This window comes from Indicator indicator, chromosome 9 (genome assembly GCF_027791375.1).
Source record: "Indicator indicator isolate 239-I01 chromosome 9, UM_Iind_1.1, whole genome shotgun sequence".
Taxonomy (NCBI): domain Eukaryota; kingdom Metazoa; phylum Chordata; class Aves; order Piciformes; family Indicatoridae; genus Indicator; species Indicator indicator.
In genome coordinates, this window is record NC_072018.1 from 7,954,562 (window position 1) to 7,979,430 (window position 24,869).

At 39.8% G+C, this 24,869-nt stretch overlaps 1 protein-coding gene across 1 annotated transcript; it reads left to right on the plus strand.

The window, feature by feature from the left end:
• The first annotated feature begins 736 nt into the window (after nucleotides 1-736).
• Nucleotides 737-23,581, plus strand: TMX4 (thioredoxin related transmembrane protein 4). Its single transcript, XM_054383752.1, has 8 exons — nucleotides 737-936; nucleotides 8,942-9,057; nucleotides 13,875-13,920; nucleotides 15,034-15,162; nucleotides 16,105-16,150; nucleotides 18,370-18,471; nucleotides 21,963-22,026; nucleotides 23,295-23,581. The coding sequence occupies exons 1-8, from the start codon at nucleotides 737-739 to the stop codon at nucleotides 23,579-23,581; spliced, it is 990 nt and encodes a 329-aa protein (XP_054239727.1).
• Nucleotides 23,582-24,869: the final 1,288 nt, after the last annotated feature.

Consider the following 24,869-nt stretch of genomic DNA (forward strand, 5'->3'; position numbering starts at 1 on the left):
CTATTCCCTGTTCTTGGGGGGGAAAGTGTGCATGTCTTAACGGGGCTTATCAACTATTGCAGTAATGGTTAGAAAAGACTTTAACACAAGTTATTCCAAGTCAAGATGATTTCCAGCCAAGCAAGAACTAACTCCCTTATCATCCAGGAAGGCAGCTCAGACCTGTATAGCAATCTTTTAATTTTTCTGGTCAATTTACCTGGGCAACTAAGGAAGTGTTAAGTCCTGTGTTTGGGATGGGCTAAACAACGCATTGGGATAGACAGGCTGGCTGCCTGGGGTACAGTCCTTCGGGGCCAGAGTAGGCACTTGACTAAGCAACATCCTGCAGCGCAGCCCAGCAGGTGTGGTGGCAGCAGCCTCCCAGTGAAGTGACTATCGCTTTTCACTCAGTGCTTATAACACAGCACCTTAAATACAGCATCCCGTTTTAGGGGGCCCAGCGCGTAGAAGACTCATAAATACGATCGAGCGCACCGAAGCCATTACGGTGGCGAGGCCAGAGCACTTGCCCTACGGCCCTGCTCGGAGCAGCGCTGGGATCTCAGACTTGCTCTGGGCCTGTCACAACGGAGCCTGTCACCGCCACGAGCGCAAGCACCGCCCGCAGGCCGCCTCAGGCGACTCGCACCCAACTCCTCCTGCCCACCAGCCCCACCGCGCGCTCCTTCTGGCGCAGGCCCCGCCCCCGCCGCGGCCGCTGGCCCCCTCACTTCCTGGGGCGGGCGGGTTGAACATGGCGGCGTGTTGGTGGAGTGCCTGGCGGGGCTTTCTCGGCACCGCGGCCTCTCTGCTCCTGGTGGGGGTGTTGCATCCTGACACCGTCTCTTCCTTCTTCTCCGGGGCATGCAGCCCTGGCGAGTCGCGGAGCCGTGTGCAAGTGCTGGGCGGCTCTAACTGGAGCCTGGTGTTGCGGGGCCAGTGGATGTTGGAGTTGTGAGTAACGGCCGCTTTCCCACCCGCCTCAGAGGCTCCGTGCCGGGATGGGGGAGTGGTGGTGGGATTCCCGTCTTCCACCTGAACTCGGAGCTTGTCCAGGGGAGCGGGCATGGCCGGTAACGCCTGCCCCAGCCCGGGCAGAAAGAGGCCGGGCGGTGGCGACCTTCCCAGCAGCCGCGCATCTTCCCCGCCCCTGCAATGGCTGGCCTGGGGAGCCGAGGGGGAGGAACGGGAGAAGGCGGCCGAGCGGCGTCCAGGAAAGTCCACGTAATGCTTATGATCCCCCTCTTCTACCAAGCATTATCTCTCCAGAGCCTGTAGACATACGGTCATCTTACTTGAGGTGATAAAAGTCGTTTTCTTTCGGGTTCTAGCCCTGTGCAGGCAGAGAGCGTCTGAATGCCCCAAGGTTAAGTTGGCCACATTTCAAGTGAGCGTTTGAGTGGTATTCAAGACAACTATGAGCTAGGGAATATCGCATCAGGCACTGTACCTTGCACTCCTTACCTGTTTGGAACTGTCACTGATTTCTGTGCAAGCTAGGAAGGCTGAATTTGGTAGGTAATATTTAGCAAGAGTAGGTTCCCAATGTGCTGTTATATAATATCCTGGTACGCCCTCACTTCCAGCCACCTTGCTCCAGAGTTCTTGCTGAAGGGACATACATCAGATTTCGTTAACTTTAAAGTGCTGCGGTTGCTTCATCCTGGTTTGCCTATTTTGGGCTGGGGTTTTAAATGCTTGTAACTGATTGTAGTACAGCGGTGTCATGGCTTCACTTGTGACATGACACAGCTCTAGAAGTGCACATGATATTTTTGGAGGCTAGCTCACCTGCTTGGATTTAAAAGGCAGGAATGAAACTTGCGGTGGGTGGGGTTTTTTGTTTTGGTAGCAGTTAAAAATATAGTATGCTGGCTTTATGCTCATGTGATATGTGTGCTGTGCAGCTTTGAAATTGTGCTTTTTTGTGGCACGTATGCTACTCTTCTGTGGAAATGCTTGAGTTTGAGAAGTTTGAAACACACTGGGTAGTCTGTTAAATGAACATCAGAATTCAAGTTTCCTCATACTTAGCTAGCAGCTTTACGTTTTGTTTTAGTGCTGAGTTTGAGTTATCTTCAGTCCCAGGGGAGGGACTATCACTTCCTTGGTTCTTTACTGTTCAAGATCCTACTTGACACCTATTTTTAGTGAATGGATGGGAATAATTCTGAAAGAGCATGGGATGCCCACTGTTGTGTCTAAGGATTTGAGTTTCATTTTGAGTCTTTTTCCCTTCTCATTTCTTGTGTTCTAAAAGTTGGGGGAAGAGGTGATTTTGGAGTGGCAGAAAATGAATTTGCTTTAAATTTGCAAATTCTGACATTCTAGTCTGCTTATGTGGAAGCTATTCTGTGAAAGTTACTGATTTATACACAAGTTGGTGAATCTTAAGGAGGAAAAGGTAATTTATAGTGGCTGAAAGTTTCTATTTCTAAGGGAAAATATTTAAATAATCATTTGTGCTGCCCTCGAGGAAGAAAGAAGAGAGAAACTGGCTGAATTCGAAGTGGTTTGGATAGTGAACAATTAAAATCATTTGAGTCTTTACTCCAGTGGAAACTTCACTCTTTGGTTGGGAGTGACAGGTAGCTGACTATAGCAGTGGTGGCCAAGTTAGCTGAGTATGGTACATGTGTCTGTGTTGATTAAGGTAGAGCTACTTTTATGTGCACTGTTTTGATGCATGAAAGATCCCTGGTTCTCTGTGCCACTTCCTAGTACATTTCTATGACTTTCTGCTTCTCTGAGAAGGAAGCTTTGTCTTTGTTGAAGGTGCTAACTCAGTGCTGCTGCTCTTGAATTAGAGTTTGAGATTGCCAGTCCTGTGGAAACAGGAGTTTGCGGTCTAGCATTGATTTCTTATGATTCTTTCAGCTGTTTTCATGCTCATGTTTTTTTTGGCTTCTACTGATTTTTGTCTGGTTTAGAGATGGTGATCTGGACAGGAGTTCAGTATGTCAGTTAATTGATTCCTTCCATGCTCTGTGGCAAAACTGCCACATTGATCATCCAAACCTCGTTTGCTCAAAGAAGCTCCTGTTTGTTTACAAGAACTTTGTTTTCTAAGTCATACTTACTTTTGTATTTTTTTAAGCTAATGTTGTTGTAGGATCTCCATGAAAAAAATATTTATTTTGACCACCTACTCTAGATTACTGGCTTCTGCCTTCTGCCTGGTAGGAACGGATACCTCTAGTTCTGTTTAACAACTGTTTTTCTATTTGTGGAAGTAGCGTGGGTGAATTACTGTATGATACCACTTTGTTGTTGTTCTCAGGTGCACAAATGGAGAATCATAAATCTAGTAATTATCTGTGGGTGGGATTTGTAGTGGAAATAGGGCTTTTCCTTTTCATCCTTCCTATCTGGAGTGTGTGTATTGGCTGATTGTTTGTAAATATTTGGTTATTCATAGCTGGCAAAATTGCAGACAGTGGAAGCACTGCTGCATTTCATTGATAAAAGTGTTCTGGATAACTCTGTGTCTGAAAGAAATTTCAACCCTTTTTGCTAATTGTTACTATCGCAACATGCAGATCCTCTCTGAAGTGCTGATGCTGGAATGAACTTTTTAAAAAGGTTTCCTTATTGACTTATTTCTAGTCTGTAGCTGCAAGATAATGATTCATTGATACGAGTTTTCTGTTTGTCTTTAATATTGTATCTGTTAGGATTATAGAAAACTACTTTGTGGTACTTTATGTACTTGCTCCTTGGGAAAATCTCTAATTTAGTTCTGACACAGGGTGTTAGAAGTTTTTGTTCCTGTTGGTTTCAGCTGTGCTGTGTGTTGAAAATGAGTGTCTTAATTTTTCTATTTTAATTCTAGCCAAGTGAAAATCAGGAGAATAGTGTAAATAGTAGTCATGTTTTCAAGGCTAGCTTATCATACATGCAGTGTAGGGCCATACTTTTTCTCATTATCATTTATTTTTAAACATTGCTCTGCTATCTAGTGGGTCAGGCTGTCAGAAGGATTCAGTCCTCTTGCCAGTGCTTTTGTCTGTAATTTGAAGGGAGCATGCTAAAAATATAGCTGAATGTTTTGGTACATGGTATAATGTTTCTAAGCAATTGGCTTGAAATGCTTTGTATAAGTAAACTTGTGAAGAATTTAATGAATGAGACAACAATCACTGTAACTTAGACTGAGAGTTCAAGAAAACTGGGCGTTTTCTGTCGCTTTTGAGAGTGCAGTCTCTTAGTGCTTAATTTGTTAGTATCTGGCCTTTTCTTTGTCCTGTTCTTGTGAAACTGAACTATATTTGGCAGCAGATGCTTTACTGTTATAGAAAGGCACAAAATAATGTAGAATGATGGAACTTAATCTGCTGAAGTTCTGGAAGATTTCACATAATTGAGAGGTTGATTTGATTTCTATTTTAAAAATTACTTATCCTTTGAAAAGTTGGGATGGTTTTAATTGCAGATGGTACTTTTATCCTTTTCTTGTTTTTGAAACTAGAAAGTGGAATAATTATGATATACCTTACTTTGCTTCTCATGTTGTTCTTGGAAGTTTAAAAGGCATTTCATTGAGCTGTAGAACAAGTGCATTTGAAGTGTTACCTTGGAGAATACAATTTGTTTGGCTTCTAGTCATGGTGTCACACCACGACATTATGCAGTTACTTTTCCCATTCATTCAGGTATTGTTGGAAATGAGATGCATGACAGGTTACTGAGGTAAATACAGCAGAATGGGCATTTATAAGGTTGACCTTGCAACCTCCAACAAATTCCCCAGTGTGGTGCCTGGTTGTATGGTCACTTCAACAGGCCCATATGGGATGTTAAGTGCTGCAGTGAAGCTTGGCAAGAGAACCCTGGGAAGAAACCTCATTTGTTTGCTGTTTGGAGGTAGGTAGGGCTTTGGCAGTTTATAAAAAAAACCCAAACAAACAGACAAACAAACCCACAAAAAACCCCAAACAAACTTGTTTAACCTTTGTGGAGCAACTGTTTTTGAATTGGGAGCTCTTGCTTATCTGTTTAGGAGGGGTGTTTAGCATACTAGAGGAAACTTCTTGTCAGCTTCCAGAGCATGTACTATTGTGATACGTCTTTGTAGATTACAAGGGCTAATTTTTGTACCTTCGGCTACCACTTACTTGAAAAGCAGGCAAAAATTGTCATTGACCTTCTGAAGCTTAGCCGTGAAATTAGAAAGCTGCCTCAAGATTTACCTATATTTACAAACATGAATGAATCAAATGGTAGAGACACCAGGCAGAATCATCTTTTTTTTTTTTTTTGTATGTTTATGATGTCTGTAGCAATATCTATAAATATATAGAACAAAGCAATTATTTCATTCTGATGTTGTTTTTACTATTGTATTGGGTGCAGTCTCAACATTTGCATCTCTAATTTTGATAGTACTCCCAACCTGAAATCCAGCAAATAACTTGGTTTAAGCAGTACCTTTTATAAAAGTTGAATGTCTTGAATCGACAAATAACAGGCTAAATGGGGAAACTTCTATGTTGCCTGTTCCAGTGTTTTCTCTTACAGCAGGTCTTCCCATGCCCATATCCATAGGCTGTTCTCCCATTTTTCCTAGATTCTTGCAACATTGTGAAATTGCTATCAGAGCAAAGTGTAGAATGCTATTCAAGGTTACAGCTGTTCAATGATGACAGTTACCCATAATGGTAGTGAAAAAGCAGCTAAAAGGAGTCAGTTACATTCACTTCAAAATTGTGAATTCCCTAGCCAGGCAGTTACAAGGAGAGACATTAGTGGGTTGGAGTTGGAAGTTGAATCAGTAAATCTTTGTGAAGTCATTCTGTGTTTACTGATAACTCTGTAGAGATAGGACTGAATGGCATATTTGCTCAAACTGGTTTTTAACTTCAATGTTTGTTTTTGTTTATTTACAGTATTGCAGCTATCAGTGATGCTGCTGGTATTTAAAAGTTGAAGTCTTTTATTCTGTAGATCAAAGATAAACATATACTTTGCTTTTGACTTGTTAAGAGCTTAAAATTTTGCTTTCGGATAGCTTTCTTTATGCCCTCTGAAAAAGCTTCAGTTACCGTAATGGTTTGGAGTAGTTACTGGGAAACACCTGGCTAATTTGAAATAGTTCTTGCACTTTGTTCTTGCACTGGATCTGACCAGTAGATGTTAGTTGCTTTGTTTATGGAGTGCAGGTATTTAATTGATAAGACTTTGCTCCAGTCAAGAGGTTTGATGATACCTTCCTATGTATGTTAAGAGGTGTGTGTTACCTGCTCGTGGTGAATAATTTGGCAACGTAATTTTTAGGTACATGGGCTTTTCAATCTAATTATTAGATAATGGAGATCAGGAAATTACTTTTTAGTGTGCAACAGACTACTGAGAACTTCTTTTCCTTAACCAACTGCCCAGGTCTTGATTTAGGTTCTAGTGGACTTAGATATTTAAATTGGAAAGACCCAAGTGCTATTTTCTTGGCACACTTTAAGGCATAGGGCACAGTGCAAACAAGTTAACATCTAAAGGGGTACCCCCTAATGCAAAGGGAGAAACTAGAGGAGTAACAGCAGTAAATCTGGTAGTGTTGAAGAACTGCTAATTATTTCTCAGTCTCTGTGGAGTATGGTAGAAAAAAATGAAGTTACATCTGCTTTAAGTGACCTGGTCTTGAATCTTGTGACATGATGGTAGTAGTGAAGACTGGTTTTACAGCACACACACGGGTCTGCTTTTTAGCAGCTGGGTCACAGCAGCCCCATGCAATGCTACAGGCATGCGGGAGAGTGGCTGGAAAGTTGCTCATCAGAAAAGGGCCTGGGGGTGCTCGTTGTCAGCCGGCTGAACATGAGCCAGCAATGTGCTCAGGTGGCCAAGAAGGCCAACAGCATCCTGGTCTGTATCAGGACTAGTGTGGCCAGGAGGAGTAGGGAAGTGATCGTGCCCCTGTACTTGGCACTAGTGAAGCCATGCCTTGAATACTCTGTTCAGTTTTGGGTCCCTCACTACAAGGACTCCAGAGGTGCTGCAGTGTTTCCAGAGAAGGACATCGAGGCTGGTGAAGGGTCTGGAGAACAAGTCTTATGAGGAGCAGTTGAAGGAACTGGGATTATTTCATCTGGAAAAGACGAGGCTAAGAGGAGACCTTATTGCTTTCTACAGCTACCTCAAAGGAGTGATAGGACAAGAGGACATGGCCTCAGGTTGTGCCAGGGAAGGTTTAGATTAGACATTAGGAAAAAATTCTTTACTGAAGGAGTAGTCAAGCATTAGAACAGGCTGCCTTGGGAAATGATGGCATCATCAATCCTGGAAGTGTTAAAAAAAAATGTGTAGACATGGCCCTTTGGAACATGGTTTAGTGGGCATGGTGATGTTACATTGATGGATGATTTTTATGATTGTAGAGGTCTTTCCCAACCTTAATGATTCTATGATTTTTTTTTTTGTGGAGGATATAAGGATAGTAGTTGTACCGTGACTGCTGTAGAAACAAAAATTTGGTACAGCCTTAATGCATTTGTTAGAAGCTTGCATTGAAAGAAAGCATTTCCTTTCAGCCTAATATCTTCAGAGTGCAAAATGTTCTTTGAAACTTTTGATAAAGGTGACCCAAATGTGAAGTATTTTACTCTTGTATTGTACCAAAAGAGAAAGTGTAAGGGAAAGTGTTTTAAGACTTGGAGGGAAGCACAATGAGGCTTTGGCAATCGAGTTTTTATTTTCAGGAGGCACGCCTTAATGCTTCAAAAATCAGCAATGTTGAAGTAAACAGAAATGCTAACTCTTGAAAAAATCTGATACTGGTTGCAAGTTCTTTCTTGTATATGTGGGCACCGGGTGTTTCCTGGCTGGCAAAAAATTGAACATGTGATTTGAGGGATGTAAAGCAAGTATTTCAATCTTGATTGTGCCAATGTTCAGTTGGAATGGCTTGATCTTACAGCATTGTATATTACTGTTCCCATCGCACATCCAGTACTGGTAGTCAAAACTAGGAAGCCAAGAAATAAGGCTTATTTTGAAGTTTAGTGTTATATTCTGTCACTGCCAGACTGTGATATGAGCAAATTTTAATGCTTCTTGGAGCTTAAGAAAATGTTCATAATCTTTTGACTGTTAGACACGTCTATTGAATATTCCACTTAATTTCATTTAGAAGAGAGGCTCATGAATGCGGCAGATTTCTGTTTCAAAATCAGATAGTACCTTAGGCGAAAGAGTGTATTAACCTTGAAATTCTCATGACATGAGTTTATGTCTAGAGAAGCTGGATTTAGGAAACGTTTGATTTCTGTCTTTAAATTTAGAGCAACATCAGCAGCATTATCTGATGGGTGTGTACAGTTTCTTACTTGTCAGTCAAGCTACTGTAATAAAATATAGCCTTTCTGAAGTGTCAAACTATTACTAAAAGCCCTCTATTTGCCAGCACCACAATGGGAAGTAGCTCTGCATGTGTGACTTGCTTCCAGAATCCTTATAAAAGACTGAGAGGCTGTTACTTGGCAGGATAGGATTCCTGTTCTGTTTTCAGATACTCTCACATGGAACTGTATTTATTCAAAACCCCACAGTATTAGTTTTCTTACTTAAAACCATACATTTCTAGTACAGTAAAATAGAACACATATTTTAATATTATGCTCTTTTAACTTCCAAATGACAAGTTATCCCTTTTAAAAATACTTAGGTTTCAAAGCTGCTATAAAACACTCAGACTAAACTTGATTCTAACTCTTCTGTGAGAAATTACCTATGAGAAATTTGACTAACTTAAATCTATGGAGATTTGTTGTTGCTTTAATGACATGAGGAGGAATGTAGAGATTGATACCAAACTACTTGACTGTTCTATTCAATGGATTTAAGAAAAACTGAAGTGTGTTTTCCTGTGTGATTGATGTATTTGTATTTTCTCTGTACAGTAAATCAATTTGAATGTGTCTACAAGTGTAAGAATGTTAACATATTTAACCTGTCTTTCCGCCTTTAGCTATGCTCCTTGGTGTCCAGCTTGTAAACAGATTGAATCAACATGGGAAAGTTTTGCAAAGGAAAGTGAACATCTAGATATCACTGTGGGAAAGGTGGATGTCACTCAAGAACCAGGTATAGTATGAAATAGTTTTTTATTAGAAGGAATTATCCCATGTAAGTACCACTTAGTATCTAAGTGTGTGTATTGTTCTACTGGAGCACCTGGGATACCATCCAAGTCAGAGAAGAGGTTTCTAAATAAAAACTGTTATCCGCATTTTGTTTCTCTGTATAGATCATATCTGTGAGCCTAAGTTCATAAACTCAATTTGAGGGATTAAAGAATTTTGGGAATGAGTTGACTTAATACAGTATTAAAAGTGACTTATTCTCTATTTTAATCTACTTCACTGAAAGCTCTTTCCTGTCTCACTACTATCTCTCCTTCAAACTGTCTGCTGTAGAAGAATCCAGTTCTGTTGCTTCCAGTTACCAAGAGATTCAGGGTGTGGTAGAATTGTCACTGTGTGAGCCTGCTTTAATAATGGTGTTGTGTTACTGTCTTAACTATAGTGGTGCTTTAAAGTATAGGCATTATTGTTGCTTTGTTGATGTTGCACATATGCAAATGTGTTCACAGAAAGTTTCCTAAGTATTCACAGAAGCATGAATACCATCTATTCATTCCTTTAGTGTCTCACTTAAAAGTTTTGAATGTGTTTGTGTAAGCAGTACCAATATCCTTTAACTTCCTGCATCACTTGGGAATGCTTCATGCTTGTGTTGGCTTTGAGAGGATAAAAGATTTTATCAGCGGTATCAGACGGAGTTAGGAAGAGATGTTGCTAAAATAAAAAGGCTAAGCATTACTGATACATATTAATCCCCCCCACCCCCATTATAAAGTCTATGGAAAACATTCATTTTATTATTAAAAAACATGCTGAACGAGTTAGCTTTAACAGGGTAACAGCAGGTAAATTTACTTAGACTCTGAAAGTGGCTTTGGATGTGACTGTAACTGGGAAATGCACTTTCAGAAGTAAGGTTGTAAAAAATAAAAAGGTCAAGATGTCAGACATTCTTCTGATGAAGAACTTGAATGGAAGTACTGGGGCCCGAAGGGGTATTTTCTTTGGTCTAAGTTTTTCTGACTGCTGAGTGATGCCAGATCTTAAGACCTTAGATGTAACTTAGCCATAAGTTCCTTAGGTATTTGACTTTCTAATTGTGGCAGTTTAGGCTGGGTGCCTCCTGTTACTGCCACCTAAGTTACACCTCTGGTGTCCCGAGTGTCCAACCCAATAAGGTGGACACAGGAAGCAGTGTATTTCTACCCATAAATCCTGCACCCTATAAATTCATGTGTAAAGTCATTCTCTTCCTCTTTCCTTCCCTCTCTGCTCCCGTGGGAGATGCTCTCTATCAGGTAACGGTGGGGGAGTATCTCAAGGCCTCTTAGGCCTGTCTAGGCCTAATGTCAGGAGGAGAAGGGGGGGGCAGTCTCAGACCTGGCCAGCCTGAGACCAGCCTGGGGGGGGGGGGGGGGGAGGGGTGAAGGAAGAGCCCTGGAGGTTTTGGGTAGACCCTCAAGTGGGGAGAAGGGAGGTGTTGGGAGGCCTTTGAGTGTTGAAGGGACTCTGTACACTTTGGGATACCTTTGCCACTATGCTTGTAGTTTTCTATAAACACTAACTGCTTTTTCCATTTAAACTCTCTGCTCCATTTGTGTAAGTGTCATTCTTTTGTCCCTCTCTGGGCAATAGAGGATCTGTCTAAGCATGCGTAGCATATCTACAATACCCAGTGAAGCACAAAGCCTGAAAACTGTAACCATTTTTAAAACTAATCAATACTCAAACTGGAAAACAAAGATTTATTACAGATTTAACCTTTGGTGCTGATACCATTTTGAGGGTATTTGATCTTTGGGAACCCTTCCAAGTTTTTATTATAGGTTTATCCTTCAGTCTTCCTTTCAGTTGGGGTACTTAAGTTCTCTAGCTTCTGTTTTTGCTTGCACGAGGGTATGTTAATTAGTTTTGGTTATGTAACCTTTTCATCAAATTGAAAGCAGTCAAAATGCATTAAATTAGGGGGAAATCACTAGATGAGTGTAGAGCTGCATAAAACTGTACTTCCAAACCCTGCAGGAGAAAGTAACCATTTGTGGTGCTTAATTGTAGCAGATGCCCAAAGAATAAATCCACCAGCACTTTAATGGATTTACAGTATGTCTCAGTCACTTCATGTACTAGTCTTGAAGTGCTTATTCTTTCCTCATCTTTTTCTATTGAACCATTCAGTATTACAGTAGCAAGTAATGACAGCTCCTCTGGATCTCAAGGGCCTGTATAGTTGCGGTACCTTTCTTAAGCTCCCAATCACAACATTTACCTGTGATTTGATGAAAGCAGCTTAATTTTTAGATCTTTGGGTGGGTTGGTTGGTTTGTTTTGGGGGAAGGGGGTGGTGGTGGTGTGAATACTGAAGGTTGTTTTCTTCCTTATTCTTGATTAGCTGTTAACTTCATAATGGATCTATGTCACTTACTGATTTGCAAGCCAAGACAGATGTTTAACTGTATTTCAAGTTTAAACTACTAGCTAGTCCACATTTGTATGAAGCACGCACCAAAACAATTTGCTGTTCTTAGTTTCTTCTAGCTGGCTTGCATCTGGTTTTACTGACTTATGGAGGTGTCTTAGATAAGCAGCAAACCTCCAACTAAAGTTTTTGGGATGCCAAGATGCATTTGGGATACAGATTTTATAATTTGTATTCCAAGAGCAGAGCATGGTACTTGCTCTAGGGTAGGCTACTTGTAAAAGAAATTTAAGCTACCAATTTTTTTCAGTTTGCCTGACTGGCATTTCTAAGAACTTCAGAGTATGTTTCAGTTTTCCCATGACTTTCTCTGTTCTTAGCTTATTACGTTCTTTACTGCTCTCTACCTAGTTTTTCTTGTGCAGCTGTGCTTTCTGCTTGTTTAATTCTAGTGTTAGACTTGTGGCTTTGTTTACTTTTTATCTCCCTGTCCTCTCATGACAGTATTACAGAGCAAAAAGCTACAAGGTTGAAATGAAGACGACTTCCTTTCTGTAACTTGTACTTGGTTTAATTCAAACATCTTCAAAAAACCGAAAATCCGAAAAGCCCACAATTCTTTTTTAGCCTATTCCACAGGGAATTCGCAGCACAAAAAGCATTACTACTGAAACTTTGAAATACACCTGATTTTATTCAGTGCTGCTCATCTTTGTCTCTAAAGGCAGAAACTATTGCTACAATACTTTTCCATGGCTAACTCCCTGATGCAAAAAAGATGTTTTCTTTAAGAGCCAAATAAGGTCTTAGCTTCCCCAAAAGATTTTCAACTTTATAAAAGGAGTAGTTAAAAAACTGATTTTTACTGTTTCTGTTAGTACTTCATGTGAATGACAAATGTTGGCTAGCGGAATTTAGGCCAAACTAATGGAGTTAGACTATCTGTCTAGGAACTGATAATCTCTGAAGTCTGCTGTAATTTTTTAGTGTTTTTTTTTTTTTACAAAACAGACTGCACTAGTAGCACACTTTTCATTTGTGTAGTTTTCAAGGTTGAATGAATAGTAAAAAATATAATGAAGCAGTAAAGTGAGTTCTTCCTCTCACTTGCAGTATTTGTTGGGAGGCAAGTAGCCCCTGAAGTGTTTCTGATTTGGAAGCTGAAGGGGACAGTGATGCCTTCACCTGACAGTTTAGTTAAGTCCTACAGACAGCCTGCTGATGAGATGTTTGGGAGCTTTTTGCTTCACAGCTGACCCTTTTTTTGCAGTGAAGCACTTGAACCTGTTACGTTGCAGCAGTACTGAGTCAAAGGCCAGAGAATTTCAAACACCTTCTGCCCCACAAGCTTCTTTTTGATGATTTGAAACGTTTCTCTGTCCTATGAGTTATAATTTGTTGTCACTGTCTAGGGTGATACTTGTGAAAAAAATTACTTGCCGGTCAGTGAGACACTAACTTTCAGTATGGAGATTAATTCCAGCCAGCTTCTTGAAGCCTTGTTTTCACATGTTGTTTGTTCTTTATGCTGTCTTATGTTTGACACTCAAAATGCTGACATGACCCACCTTTCTGGATGGTGTAAAAAAATTATTCTCATGGCTTATATTTGCAGTGTTGTACAGAACAGAATGCTGAGACATTGCATGCCTTATCAATCTGTTGCCATACCATTTGTATTTACCTAGAAACGAATGTTTCATGGAGAGGAAGGATAAGAATGTGAAACATCCAAAACATTGTCTTGCTACAGTCATGTTTGAGAGAGATTCAGCCTTCCCACAGGATATAAGAACAGACTGGTTGTGCAGTATATGTGTTATACTGAAGAAGGAAAGAAGCATATATGAAGATTTAACTTATGTAATGACTTCAGGTATCTGAGGTCTGAAATGGGCAACTCCAAAATTGTTTCAAATCAACCAGGGATGAATTCACATCAGGGGCCAGAATTTGTAAGCTGTTTTTGGCATTGCTGTTGTTGTAAGTGGCCCAACTTCCTAGATGAAACAGTGTGTGCAGACAAAAGCACATAACATCCTGGAATAGGGATCGTTAGTTTGACTTTTTCTTTTAGTTGGAGGGCTACATTTCTTGGTCCAGACAAAAACTTTATCTGTGTGCAAATATTGATTAGGGGAATACATGTAGAAAAATGAGTAGGCATTCTTCAAGCTCATCTTCTTAATTTGTCAGCAGCATTTAGTGTCTGTTAATTTTTGTAGCATTTCTGAAGACAAACTGTTAACCTGTATTTACAAAACAATGTTAAAAGCTTTGCAGTCTGTTGCTCTCCAGTTTACAAATACAGGTCTAGGTATTTATAGATAAATCAGAAATGTTGTGAAATTTCAGGTTTACTTAACCAATTGATGCGTTTGGGTTTTTTCTTCCTTTTCCAGGCTTGAGTGGTCGTTTCTTTGTCACAATACTTCCTACAATTTACCAGTAAGTGTGTCATACTAGAAACAGTTGTGTGTTCCAGAACCTTTTTTTTTTCTTGTCCTGTTTGAACAGTGGCATGGAAGATGTAGTGAACAACTGGCTTCTTTAATTGTCAGTCTCTAAGGTATTTCTCAGGAACTCAGTATACTTAATGAATGTAAGTATGTGTGGAAAGATCTCCTACGAACAGTTTTGTACCTGGATAAAATTGATGTGCTTTTTTAGTTTGGAAACAATGTTTAATAGCATTTGTGAAAACTTGTACAAGTTTGTCTTCTAAAAACCTGGCCATATGTGAACATTCCTTTGACCTTATAGAATTTGTCACTAAAATATCTCATTTGAACAACTGACTGCATAGATCGCATGTAAAACAGTACAGAAAATTTCCAATACTTGTTGAACTACTTCTTTTACTGCTTAGAGTTCATCTACTGACTCAGTATCAATGTTGACTCCTACTTGTCATTTGTTCTAAACTGTAACTGAAAGATAAGGGAAAATGAAGGCATATGGACTTTGATTGCAGTTCAGGTTATTGTTGGAGCTTTGATTAGATGATAATGTCCTTATCTGAGTCTTTTCTTTTGTAGTGACTTAGTTCACCTGTTATCAGTACTGTTAAAAATGGACCAGAAAAGACATTTGCTATATCTCTTCCCCCATGAAAAGATACCATACTTGAAATATTGAACATTTTATTAAGTCATGGTGTTGTGAGTCATGCAGATATATATACACACAAATGCATAGTTTTAATTCTGAGCTATTTCTAAGAAATGGTTTGGTCGTTAGCCTCATATACTTTGCTGTAACACGGGTGAATGTTTAAGAAAAATAGCAATTTTAATCAGTAACAAAAGCTCATGCTGTTTGAAAACTGAGACCTTCCATCCTAGATTAAAGTTACAAAACTCATAAAATGCTTAGGTGTCCCACTCCCTAAGCAAGTCAAATCTATGTGCCTGGGGGAGGCTGTGGGGTTTGTTTGGTTTGTTTGTTTCTTTTGTTGTTGTTGTTGTTGTTTTGCTTTTTTTTTTTTTTACTATAGGTACAATTTAAGGCATATCTGTATTGATGCATTTTTTTTTTAAATAAAATTACTTTCCTTTTTAGTGCACATGATGGAGTATTTCGCAGATACCGAGGTTCACGGACATTGGAAGACCTTGAAAGTTACATTTTAGAGAGAAAGTGGGAAGCTGTGGAGCCTATAGCAGGATGGAAGTCGCCATCCTCTATAATGTAATATTTTGTTTTTATTAACAAGAAATGTGTTTTTATTCATTAAGGGTGCCATGTTGACAGCTTAACGGCAAAAAAGCCTTTATTTCCTAGACGTGCAGGCTTTGCAGAAGAAATCTGTATTGACAGCCTGCTTTCCTGTGTTTCAGCTTGAAAAGCAGTTGATTTTCTGCATTTGCTTTTGTTTGTGTCTGCTAAAGCCTACCTACATGATCTTTGAAAATATGTATAGGGAAGAAAGTACAGCCACTGCGCAGTGTCAACTTCAATATCTGCTGAGTATTGGAATCAAATGCATGTTTACCTAGATTATGACTTCATGATACTTTTGATGGGCATCCTTCAGCTTTAAGGATCTCTTTATTTGTTTACAAGGAACAAGTATGTCCTCCTTTGGCAACAGTGTAGTACTTGCACAGTACATCAGAATCTGTTTTCAGAGCATTGGATTTGCTTTGAAATAGTATAGAATGCTTGCATCATGTGAAGGATGAACCAAAGATGTGAATGACCTGTGTTTCATTATGGCTAAAGCTGTTACATGTAAATTCACATCAAAGATCCAGTGAGCATCCCTACTTTTCATTTGTGAGTGAGGAAGAGCTGCAGGATACTCAGTAAGTGGGAGAGGAGCTACAGGGCTGCATGCTGCTGTGAGTTGGGAAAAAGTGATTACGGCTGTGCCAGGGTAAAGCTGTGGGACTTCTATTTCTTATGTTCAAATATTGTATTTCAAGTCACTGTTTCAGTGCTTTGCATTGAGCTGCTTTAAACAAATACAATACAGATAAAAGTTTTAATTGAAGTACCTTCCTTTAACAATTGTTAGGGCCTGCATAGAACTGAATGTCTATAGAGTCTTTTTCTGGTTTGTGCACAATTTGCTGTGTATCTCAACTCCTCTCTGTCTTAGAACCTGTTCCTTCCATTTTTGTTTTCTAGGATGCATAGCATGGCAGGGCTATTTCACTTCTCTAAATGGATCAGGGTAAGTAACTGGTAGTGTTTTCCATACTCCCTTTTTATGCTCAGAAGTATAATCTGTTTAGAAGTCAAAGCCTAACTCAGCGTTTTTGTTATCCTCTTGTAAGAGTTAGTTTTTCCTTTCGTGTACTATACATTAGGTGCATAGTACCTTTGCACTATAAATTTTTGCTGCACTAACAGATTATGTCAAAAATGCTAGTTTGATTGTAAAGATTAGCATCAATACTGAGCATACTGACTGTTCTTTCTTGATACATTTAAAATGCTCTCTCAAAGTGTGCTAGCAGGAATGGTTGTAAACATCAGGAATACTTTTAGTATCCATCAGGTTCTCTGACTTAATACTATTCCTAAAGATTATATCCAAGTTTTGTTTTCGGAGTTGTAAATATGTTCATTTGTATCTAGTGTATGTATTGCATATCATAAAAGAGGGTAATGCTTTTATTTTTTAATAACACTTTCTGTATCTGGACTCCAAACTGTCTATACCATTCACATAAGAACACAAATTTGGGCAGCAATTACCAAAAGTAAAGGAGACATGCTTAGTGTCCACTGAAGTGTGCTTTGAGCTTAAAAGTATTTCAAAATACCTCATTTGGGACCTATCTCTTTTTTTTTTTTTTGTTTTCTGTAGTATGCAAATAGTGAGAATTTTCAGACCTTTCAATTTTGTCCAGGAAATGAGCTCTTTATTAAGATCTTCAAGCCAAGATTGAGAGACTGTATTTGATTGTAGTTAAAGGTCTTAATGTTTGTAACGTGCTACAAAAAAGAAATGTAGCAGAGAATTTGAACAGAGTTTATATTGCTTCCTGTACGCATATAATTAACACAGAATGAAACAAAACTTTCTGTTGTTAGGTTTCCTGTGCAAGCTATCTTTGTGGTGGTGGTTTTGGGTGTTTGGTTTTGTCTCCCACTGGGTATTATTAACTTTTTATAGCCTTTTGGCTATACATCTCTCTTCCATGGTTGCTGTGTAATGATGTCTCTGTCTAGTTTCCTCCCTGAAAGATTAAATGGTCTGGAAAGGAACCTTCTCTAATTTGCTTTCTGTTTTGATGAATGTTTCAGCTGTACATTTCCTCACTCTTCTTGCTGTGCTGACCTTGCATACGCTTAAAAAATCTTGGAAGCTGTTCTGACATTACAAGTTTTTGGTTTTGTTTTTTTTTTTTTTAATATTGAAAAAAAAAGTAATAAAAAACCCGCCACCAACTCCCCCCAAAAACAATTCTTGTAAATGTTGATTGTGGTTTGTTTTCTAATGGATATATTCTTGGAAGAGATCTAACATCAGAGTTTACTTCCTACCAGGATATCTGACTCAATGTAATGTTTGGTTCAGTCAGTTGAATTTGTATGTTTGAATAACAGACTTCAGTTTCAAAGAAGCCTTTATGTTTGTTTTGGATTATTCTCCTTAAATTTGTAAGTGAAATCACTTACTCAGTTTCTGCATAGAGTGGGTGACTCCTTTTAAAAACGAAAGACTTTAGGCAAGAGCTAAACAGATTAATTATAGTTAAAGAATGAGTTCCCAGGTTTAAGTCCCTATTTTGGTCTCGTGCAACTTATAAACATCCACCCCTCTGCTTCCCAGATGTAGTTCTAGGGATAAAGCTCTGCATAAGGTTATGTATTTTTCACTTAATGATGCGCTTGTGAAAAGGGGGAAAAGGATGCTTGCTTTTAACCTGACTGGGTTACTTTTTTGATTCTGAAATGTTGAAGTTTGAAGTTACCTTTTCTATTTTAAATAATCAGGTTCTGTTGGTGCTGTGACTCTCTTTATCAGGGGTGACCTACTGTGTGGTCTCCTTCATCTGACACAACAGTTGTGATTTTCTGACAGAATAAAAGGTTCAAGAACATTGTGATACTTTCCCATATGCTGTAAGGCTTCCTCTTAGATTTATCTGCAGTAAGATTACATATGGCATCTCCAATGCTGAGTACCTTAGAGAGAAGGAAGTGTGCATTCTTTGCTTAAAAAAACTTTTAACATGAAAAACTTGGTAAAGAAAACCAGGATTTAATGGTAGCAAAAGAATTACAGTATGGCATTTAAAGGTGACTGTGGCTTGAAAGGGAAGACTTCAGTGCAAATACTTGTAAATGAAAAGCCTTAATTAGATGTTAGCTTGTGTAATGGGGATGGCAGTATAAATCATAAGTAGTGTCAGGTGTGAAGTGTTGTCTTCTCCTTTCCAGCAAATTCACAGCTACCTCACTGGCACTCTTGGAATTCATGTTTGGATTTCTTACGCAATCTTCATCTTAGCTACCTTCTTGATCAGCCTGTTCCTGGCTTTGGTAAGAAAGCGTATTACTTTATTTTTCTCAGTTGCCTAGAACTTTAGCTTTGCATTAACTCGTGGAAAAAAAGAATAAACTTTACTGATAAGATTTACTGAAGTATTTTATTTTAATGATGTCTCTCTTCTCCTCGGTTTTTGGTGGTAAGACACGTGGGAGTGGTTCAAGGTAGTACAAGGGGAGGTTTTGACTGGACATTGGGCAGCATTTCTGTGTCAAGAGAGTGATCAAACATAGCAACAGGCTTCTCAGAGCAGTGGTCAATGCCCCAAGCCTGTTGGTGTTTAAGAGGCATGTGGATGATTTCCCTAATAACATGCTTTAACTAGGTCAGTCTGAATTGGTCAGGCAGTTGGACTGGATAGTTGTTGTACGTCCCTTCCAATAGAATAATCTATTTGCCTATTAAAAATCCTAAGTATTCAGTACTGTAGATCCACTCTGTAGTGTTGTTACCTACTTCTGGTAAAGGTTGAGACTGGTTCACTCAAGTTAACCTTTTTGTGAAATTCATCATTTACTTTAGATTTGTTTAGTCCACCCCCTAAACAAGTGATTTTTATGTTAGCCTTTTTATCTAAGACTTCTGTATTTAAGGATTGAATATATGTGATCAGAATTATGTAAAGACTTCAACTTTTGAAAAACACAGGCTTCATGGGAGAGATTTTTATTAGCTGGAGTGGGATTGTGTTTGTGGGAGTTAGCAGTATAAGTATGCTGCTGCACTGTTACTTAAAATGAAAGGACTAAAATATCTTTTTAAAGGCTTTGAAGATTTGGGGATTTAATCAATTTATTCTATTCCATGGCATAGCTTTGTGGTAACAGCTTGGTTTTAATAAAATCTGACTTGACTTCTTCCTCCTGATCTTCTGTTTGAGTTCTCATTAGTATTTGAAAAATTTGACCCCTCTTGTTAGTAACTGGATCTGGTACATTTGTGTATCTGTCTCCAAGACACAGGAAGGCTACTCAGACAAACCTGTTGGTTAAATGTCTGAATGCTGAGGACCGAACCTGGGCCCTCTGTTTCATCAGCGGAAACAGTTCAAAGTTTCTTTACTTGTGATACTGGAATTATTTCCTTTTATAATATAGGAGAGAATGTGGCTCTGTGGCCTCTCAGATGCCAATCTTAAATGAGAAACTGAGCTGGTTGCCTGGGAGAAGAGACCAACCCCCACCTGGCTACAACCACCCTCGGGGTAGTTGTAGACAGCAATAAGGTCTCCCCTGAGCCTCCTCTTCTCCAGGCTAAACAACCCCAGCTCCCTCAGCTGCTCCTCATAGGGCTTGGTGCTCCAGACCCCTCACCAGCTTTGTTGCCCTTCTCTGGACATGTTTGAGCAACTCAACATCTTTCTTGAATTGAGGGGCCCAGAAACAGACACAATACTCAAGGTGTGGCCTAAGCAGTGCTGAGTACAGGGGCAGAATGAGTTCCCTGGTCCTGCTGGCCACACCATTCCTGATACAGGCCAGGATGCCATTGGCCTTCTTGGCCACCTGGGCACACTGCTGGCTCATGTTCAGCCTACTGTCAACCAGGACCTTCAGGTCCCTTTCTGCCTGGCTGCTCCCCAGCCACTCTGTCCCCGGCCTGTAGTGCTGCATGGGCTTGTTGTGGCCAGTGTGTAGAACCCAGCACTTAGATGTGTTAAATCTCATGCAGTTGGACTCTGCCTGTCTGTCCAGCCTGTCAGGGTCCCTCTGCAGAGCCCTCCTACCCTCCAACAGATCGACACGTGCTCCCAGCTTGATGTCATCTGCAAACTTACTGCAAACTTACTGATGATGGACTCAATCCTCTAGTCCAGATCATCAGTAAAGATATTAAACAGAACTGGGCCCAACACTGATCCCTGAGGGACACCACTAGTGACAGGCTGCCAGCTGGAAGTGACACCATTCACCACCACTCTCTGGGCCCAGCCCTCCAACCAGTTCTTAACCCAGTGCAGAGTGCTCCTGTCCAAGCCACGAGCTGACAGCTTGGCCAGGAGTTTGCTATGGGGGACGGTGTCAAAGGCCTTGCTGAAGTCCAGGTAGACTACATCCACAGCATCGATCAGATAGCTCACCTGATCATAGAAGGAGATCAGGTTGGTCAGGCAGGGCCTGTCGCTCCTAAATCCATGCTGGCTGGGCCTGATCCTTTGACCATCCTGTAGGTGCTATGGTTGCACTCCAGATGACCTGTTCCATAATCTTGCCTGGCACTGAGGTCAGGCTCACAGGCCTGTAATTCCCTGGCTCCTCCTTCCAGTCCTTCTTGTGAATGGGTATCATGTTGGCCAGCTTCCAGTCATCTGGGACCTCTCCAGTGAGCCAGGACTGTTGAAAAAATGATGGAAAGCAGTTTGGCAAGCATCAACCTCTTCATCCTGGTTGGGTGGTCTATAACAGGTTCCAACCAGGATGTCAGCTTTGTTTGCCTTCCCTCTAATTGTCACCCACAGGCACTCAACCTGATCATTCACATTGCTTGGTCCATAAGCATGTTCTGCAACTGCAGAGACCATTTAAAACCATTATGCTGATAACCGATTTAACGAGCTGCTGAGTTGCTGTTCCGTGTTGGAAGTGTAAAAGTTGTGTGGGTCTCTGTTCTTCAGCCCAGGTATTAACGTTAGTGAAATAAAAGTTGCGTGTTTCTCAGTGCTGCAGGGAAGCGATTTCAAAGCAGCATGTGTGTATTCAGGCAAAACTGTATTCAGGCTTTTATGCGTTAACATATACAGAATGGGCGTCTATGAAGCAATGTCTTTCGTTATGCAACTTAAGCAGATGCATTTTTCTAGATGGTAGATTTTCATCTCCAAATTAAGTTAGTGTAGCTAGAAGCAAATGAATATGGTGATTTTAAACCTTTTCTTCTTCTTCTCCCACTTCAAAAAACCCCTAAATGAAAAAGCTGAAGAAAATGTAAAATGTATCTTTTGGCTTTTTCTAAAAAGCTTCTCAATGATAAAAATGTACTTTAGCATGGCATCATCTGCCCTGCTCTTAATATTGCATTATTCCTAGCACGTGACAATGAGACACAAATACCTTCCTTGCATTTTGCTTCTATGTGTTCTAGGCTGCTTTAAATAAGCACAAAAGGTGGAAGTACACATCCTGTACTGGAGAGCTTGGGGTAGGGATGGAATAACATCCCAAAATACAGAAATTCTTGATCAAGATGACTTCAAAAGTTTTAAAGAAATCTTCGACTGTCTTTTGGGCCCCTCTTTAAGATGCAAGAGGTTTCAATATTGAATAAATTTAGGGAAGCAGGCGTCAAAAAAAATTGTAGTAGAAGGCAGAGAATATTAGTTGATGTACAGTGGGAACACACTTTTTCCCATGGTTTTATTTAGCTCTTATCTCTAAGCAAGAGAATACAATTTCCATAAATTTTATTGTCTATCTAAAAAGGATCAGTAAGAAAATACTTAATAGTGCAGGGATGATTTGCTAATAAATGTCTTTCTTTTACACAGATACTGGTATTGATTTCAGACTGCCTTTGCTCACCCAAGTCAACATACAAATCTGAAACATCTGGTAAGAACTCTTAAGTGGGTGGGATACTGTAGGTTTAAAAGTAAACTTGTAGAAGGGAGGGCAATGCACTCTCAAGAACTTAGATGTGAAACATTAATCAAGGTAGTTACGCTGACAAGGATTGATGTTGGAATCTAAAATACTGATGTTAGAGCATCCTCCTGGAGGATAGCAAAGCAGGCCAAAACCCCTAAACCAACAGTAATTTGTTATAGGTTCCAGAGCTGTGAAGAGGCTAAATGCATTCAACATGAGAAAATCTCAAAGAAAGATGCTGGGGGTTGTATATTCTGTGTGGGTGCATATTCACAAGACCTGTTGCTTAAATATGGAAAGGAATTTGCTTTGGCAGGACACTTCCACATCCTGATATGCACTCTGTATATCACATTAGGAACTGCAGCATTTGGATCCTGTAAAATTATCTGCATAATTTGTGACTGGAAAAGAAGGAATCAAATGAATCTAGAGACTGCAGGTGTTGGGGACAGGGGCAAATGTTGTACCTCCTTCAAATAAAAGAAGAAAGCATACATCTTCCTTCTCCTTAGTGAGGAGGCTTCTGGACAGTGTTCTGCTACTGGTGAGCGTGGGAGGTGAAAACTTGCAAAGGAAATTCTCTTGTCAGCACTAGGTGTGTATTACACTGCAGAACACCTTCTGTTATGTTTGTACTATGAAGTGGAGTCAAAACTTCACTGTAATTAAAAACGTGCTTCTTTTGAGCTGTGCACATTTGTGTGTATAAATTTGCTGTTGAAGATGACGTATCTATGACACTTGCCAATAAGATTTTAGCCAAATCTAGAATTCCTAAGTGTGCAAAATCACCATCTTCAGAATCTTAGATGCTTACTGCTATCAAAAGAGAAATGCAGCTACGCCTACCTGTGCATTATGCTTGTCCAGTCGGCTGGTTGACTCAACAGCAGCTTGCCAGGAGCTTATCACTTTCCTGCTGATTCGTTTGATAATTATAGTTCTTCAAGGAGTCAAGTGGAATTGATCTGTCTTTAGTGTGTAACATGGTGGAATGAAATGCAAGCTATCTATGCCAGATATGCAAGAAGACCAAACTAAAATGGAGGAGAAATACTACTGAAGATTTAATTGAAATAAGTGTAAAATAAGGAAAATGCAGTCCTGTGCAAGATTTCAATTCTAACATTTGTGATTATTTCAGAATACGTACGTGATGATGTAACTTTAAAAGATTTTGTTCTGAGATTCATTCTAACTTCAGTATTTGAAACTCTTCTTTTGTTTAGAAGAAGCAATTGCAAAGGATAACATGGAGAATGCAGCATTAGAAGAACCGGAAGAGGCTGCAGAGCTTTCCGCAGGTGATGCGGAAGAGACTGCAGATGTAAAAGATCTCTCAGATGGAGAAGATGAGGCAAATTCAAGTGCTGATGAATCAGAGGAGGATTTAGCACTTGGAAAAGAATCAGGGGAAGAAGAAATGGAAGACCTAAGTGAACAACCTTTAGTTGATTCAGAGACTGTAAGCTCAGTAAGACAGCGTAAAAGTCACGTGGCTGATAATGGACTATAGTTTTTTTAGGGATGTATTTTGTACACTTGGACCAAAGAAGTATCAGACCTGGGTCTGAAGCTGAAGCTTACACTTGATTTGTCATTTGTGTTTACACAAAACCTCTGCGCTGTCAGCAGGCAGCTCTTTTTAAGCTGATACTTGCTTACTTTGTTTTATAAGCACATAAGCTGTGTGTTGTATAACCTTAGCCATGACAATCAAAATAAGTCTATCTTATCCATTTGAAGTCTTCTAAGAGAAGAAGGGTAATGGTCTCAGTTCACCAGATGTAAAATGGTCATCTCTGCTGTGTTCCTCTAAGTACTGACCTAAGCAATATTAGGACTTTTCAGTCTTTACAGTAGCTTGGCAGGGCTGTGACTTTTCTGTCTGAATATTTATTGTTTCCAAATGCCACAGAAGCACCAGGTAAGTGATACAGTAGTGAAATAAGGCACCTTACTAGTCTTCTATGAAAGATGTAGTATCTGATGGGTTTGGTTTACATCACTTTCAATTTAAACACCTTTCATTTTCATTAAAGTTTGCTTTGGAAGATTATCATGCAGTACACCCCCATATTTTTCAGATTTGGGTAATTTCGAGCTATGCTGTACAGTTCAAGTTTGTCGACTCTGGTTTTTGACCAAAGGAGTTTGAGTAATTGAAAACCTAAGGTCAAGAGAGCAGCAGCTGGATGTTTAAAATAGGTTTGAACTTTTTAAAAGTTTAAAGGAAATTATTTTGGTTGGGGGTATTTTTGCCAAAGCATTACTTTTTTTTTTTTTTTTTTTTTTACCCCCTCCCTCTTCAAAAGGTCATAGCAAGAATTACTCATTTTGCAGTCAGTAAGTTGTATTTTCTTGCCAGTACAAGCTTGTTGTGCAGCACAGTTCTGCCATTTCCAACTTGAAATGCATTTGGCAAAACTCAAACTGCTTTAGTAATACTGATGAGGCGCTTAAGTTTTACTTTAGATTATTTTTTTAGTTTTTGTCACTAGAATCGGCATGTTAGGAAATACGGGGGGCATGAGTGGATAGCAGGAGAAGCTTTTCATTTCACTAGTTCTGTCAAGATAAATGTGTCTGTTGAACTGTGTAAAGTGAAAATGGCTTGACAGCATTAGGTGTGGTTAGAGACTTAAGTTGCCGAGCTAACTTTGGAACTGGTCAGGTCAGGAGCAGAGAGAGATCTTGGTGTATGGGAGGTTTCCTGTGGTTTTCCGTTAGTACGGAAGGGCTGTGGAAGCAGAGGGGTTTGGCAGGAGCCAGCAGCTCTCACAGGACAGGCTGAGGAGATGTGG

Bases quoted from the DNA above. Each gene is read 5' to 3' on its own strand.
- TMX4 (XM_054383752.1), top strand. From the start codon at position 737: ATGGCGGCGTGTTGGTGGAGTGCCTGGCGGGGCTTTCTCGGCACCGCG. The intron at 15,163-16,104 runs GTAATATTTTGT...TTTGTTTTCTAG, and splicing joins AAGTCGCCATCCTCTATAAT to GATGCATAGCATGGCAGGGC. The intron at 18,472-21,962 runs GTAAGAAAGCGT...TCTTTTACACAG, and splicing joins TCAGCCTGTTCCTGGCTTTG to ATACTGGTATTGATTTCAGA.